This window comes from Mus pahari, chromosome 15 (assembly GCF_900095145.1).
Source record: "Mus pahari chromosome 15, PAHARI_EIJ_v1.1, whole genome shotgun sequence".
NCBI lineage: Eukaryota > Metazoa > Chordata > Mammalia > Rodentia > Muridae > Mus > Mus pahari.
The window spans coordinates 67769262-67772377 of record NC_034604.1 but is presented as its reverse complement, the minus strand read 5'-3'; the positions used below and the strand labels follow the sequence as shown (position 1 = coordinate 67772377).

The 3116-nt window shown below is 48.6% G+C and overlaps 1 protein-coding gene across 4 annotated transcripts in view; it reads right to left on the bottom strand.

The window, feature by feature from the left end:
- The window catches only part of Myo5b (myosin VB), a 295975-nt gene that overhangs the window by 169984 nt on the left and 122875 nt on the right, over window positions 1-3116 (bottom strand). For all 4 annotated transcript variants that reach the window (XM_029547256.1, XM_029547258.1, XM_029547257.1 and 1 more), the window contains exon 4: window positions 1341-1485. In XM_029547256.1, coding sequence (XP_029403116.1) covers window positions 1341-1485 — 145 coding nt within the window. The remainder of the gene's footprint in view (window positions 1-1340; window positions 1486-3116) is intronic.

Sequence of the window (3116 nt, the reverse complement as noted above, 5' to 3'; positions counted from 1 at the left end):
CTCAAGCCCAGGGTGCCGGCCAATCCCCAGCCCCCTCTGAACTCAAGCCCAGGGTGCCGGCCAATCCCCAGCCCCCTCTGAACTCAAGCCCAGGGTGCCGGCCAATCCCCAGCCTCCTCTGAACTCAAGCACAGGGTACTGGCCAATCTCTGGGCCCCTCTCAACTGTGACACACAAAGAATTCCATGGTGTCCCACACAGGGCTGTGTGGATAACACACTGACACCCACCATTCTCCCCATACCAACTGTCAAGACATATGTACCAATAAGCAGGCAAGTAACAGGTATCTGGATCAAGCCCTGGAAGGTGAATTTGGTGCATTGTCTTTGCCATATCAAATTAGGTACGGCAAAGGTAGCAGTCACCACATTTTGGACAGACAGTTACAGCTTGTTGTTCATTAGATTCCTTAGCTATCTGGTCATTTAGAAGAGTGAGCAGTTGCTATCTCTAGTGAAGGAGGTTCTATATGATTCTATATGCTGATCTGTATGATAGGAATATTGTAAATTAGTAAGGGACCCCCCCCCAAAGCCCTCCCTCGTAGAAGATTTGACTGGGCTAAAATTTATATTCTGAAATTCACTGATGCAAAGATTTCTTGGAGTAGCACCCTCCTCCTAAGGAATTATTCAACCCTCAAAAGTCTAGCTCCCCAAAAAGCTGTGCAATGTTGGGGCTCTAATTGTGACAAGAAGTACTCACTCTGCAAGGATTGAGTACCATAGAACTAACCAGAAAACACATTTCCCTGAGGCACTAATAAAACCCTCCTCTTCTTGTTTCTGGATACTTTTAGAGCATTGGGAAGTGCACTCTCTGATGACACAGAGTATGGGGGAGGAACAGAGCGAGATGGGGGGGCGGTGCTTAAGGATCCAAATGTAACTCCACTTCCAGGCTAAAATCTAAAATGCCCTTTGGTACAGCTGCTCACCTGAGTTCTGATTTTCACCTGCAATCCTTGCTACCTCAAGAAGTTGTCAAGGAGTTCTCCTTTCTTCAAGAGTCTACGGTGAGAGGACGTGGGTTGGACAGCACTAGTGAATGGTAAAGCCATGAAATGGCTCTATTATAGCAGCAAAGGAAGAATGGAAAGGGCAAGAAGCACTCAGGAGAGATAAGTGCAGGGGATTATCCCATTGCTCAAAACCTGAAATAAATCTAAGCAAGCACAGGTCTCCAGGTACACATGAGCAAGAGAAAGAGTGGAGGGAATAGCAACCCAGGCAGCTCTGCTTCTAGGAGCTTCTCTGGTCCCCGTCTCACCATCCTGTAAGGTAGACACTCCCCTTCCTGCCCTTTCTCAGGAAGCCCCGAGCAGAGCCACTTCTCACCTGGCCATCTGCTTGTAGGCTTCTTCTGCCACAGCAAAGATGTGGGGGTCCATGTCACCCATGTTTTGGCCACTGTAGGCATAGATGACATCCTGTCCGTAGATTGGCAGCTGCTCATAGGGGTTGATGGCAACAAGCACAATTCCTGTGAAGAGAGAAGACAGCAGCCTATGGTATCATTCTCACGCGGTGATGCCAAACAACAGGAGGGCGAGGTGGCTGAGCACTCCATTACAGAAAGCCTCCATGCTGGGCTCTTGTGGGGGAAAGAGCGATTAGGACACAGCCCAGGCCTCAAGCTGTCGCCCCACGGGAACACCACAGACACACTAACTCACAAGCACTCGGCAGCTGACTTCATGAAACAGACACAAAGCATTGTGGGACCAGAGAGAGGAGCTTTAACTTAAGACTCCACCTAAGAATTAAAATCACGGAGGGACATTTTGTCCTAACTTATATATGATCTATTTACACAGAAATATCGACTTGAGGGCAGCACAACTGTCTAGTTTTGGCTTCACCAGTAACTGTCTAATCTCTGGGTACCTCTGTTGTCTCTGAAGATAACAGACCTAGGACATCCTTGCTTAAGAAGACACACAGGAGAGAATGAACTCCGGAGCAGTGGCTGGCACAGAAGCCTCTGTAGTTTCCTCTGGGAGGTCACACCCCTCATCTCTGCACCTGTATCGCCCAATGTCTGCACTGCAGTGGATTCAAATGTGCTGATCGAGCAAGGAGGAAATGCCGGTAGGTTTTAAACCTCTTTTATGGATAGGCAAGTTGATAGCTGAGAATGTACAAAGGGGAAAAAAAGCAAATTCCCTCTTTAAGACAGGATAGCAATATGTCTTTTTTTCCTCTTCTGTGAGATTGCATCCCAGATATCCAAAGACCCGTGTACTAAGGCACAAAAGTAGATGTTTTATAGTCATCTTGGAAAGAGGAGGAGGGACTCTGACAAGAGGAGGACTTTCCTCAGGTTGTATTCCCTCCTGGTGACCAAGCAGCAAGAGAGACTCATGTACCTCTTTCAACAGGAGTTTGGGGGATGGGGGGAGTGTGAACCCTGAGAAACCCCACTGAGGCTAGTCACGAGGAGAAGAACACTCTCAGGAGCTGCCACACAGCTTCTAGTTTTCAGAACCAGAACTCACTGACATTTTAGTCTCATGTCCTGAGGTCAGCTATTTCCCCAAACCACTTCAGGCCCTTCCAGAACAGAGAGGAACACATCACCATTACTTCAATCCTGGGTGGCACTGGCTCTGTTGACAGCTGACGGGACAGTGGCTCATCTGAACCACCTCTGGTCTGTACAGATGCCAAGGCAATTCGGGGGGTGAATTCCCTGAGCTTGGAAAACTGGTGGTCATTTAGCCCTTTCTCCTAAAAATGGGGGCATTGCAACAGCTCTTTATTGCAAAGAGGTTTTTCTGAAGTTTCTAATAATTGATACTTCTTTTAAATCAACAGTCACTACTAGTTGAGAGTGAAGGGGTTTTTGGAAACCATTCCTTCTCAGCACTAAAGCCCAGCAAAGCAGTTCACCCAGGACGGCCAGCGAAGGGGCCGACTCCAAAGGCCAAGTGGAAAAGCCCCCACGCCTGAGTCTTCACTGTGGTCACAGTGAAGCCAAGATCTTTAAGACAACACCCACCGTAGACATCCCACCTATGCCCACCGTAGACATCCCACCTACGCCCACCGTAGACATCCCACCTACGCCCACCATAGACATCCCACCTACGCCCACCGTAGACATCCCACCTA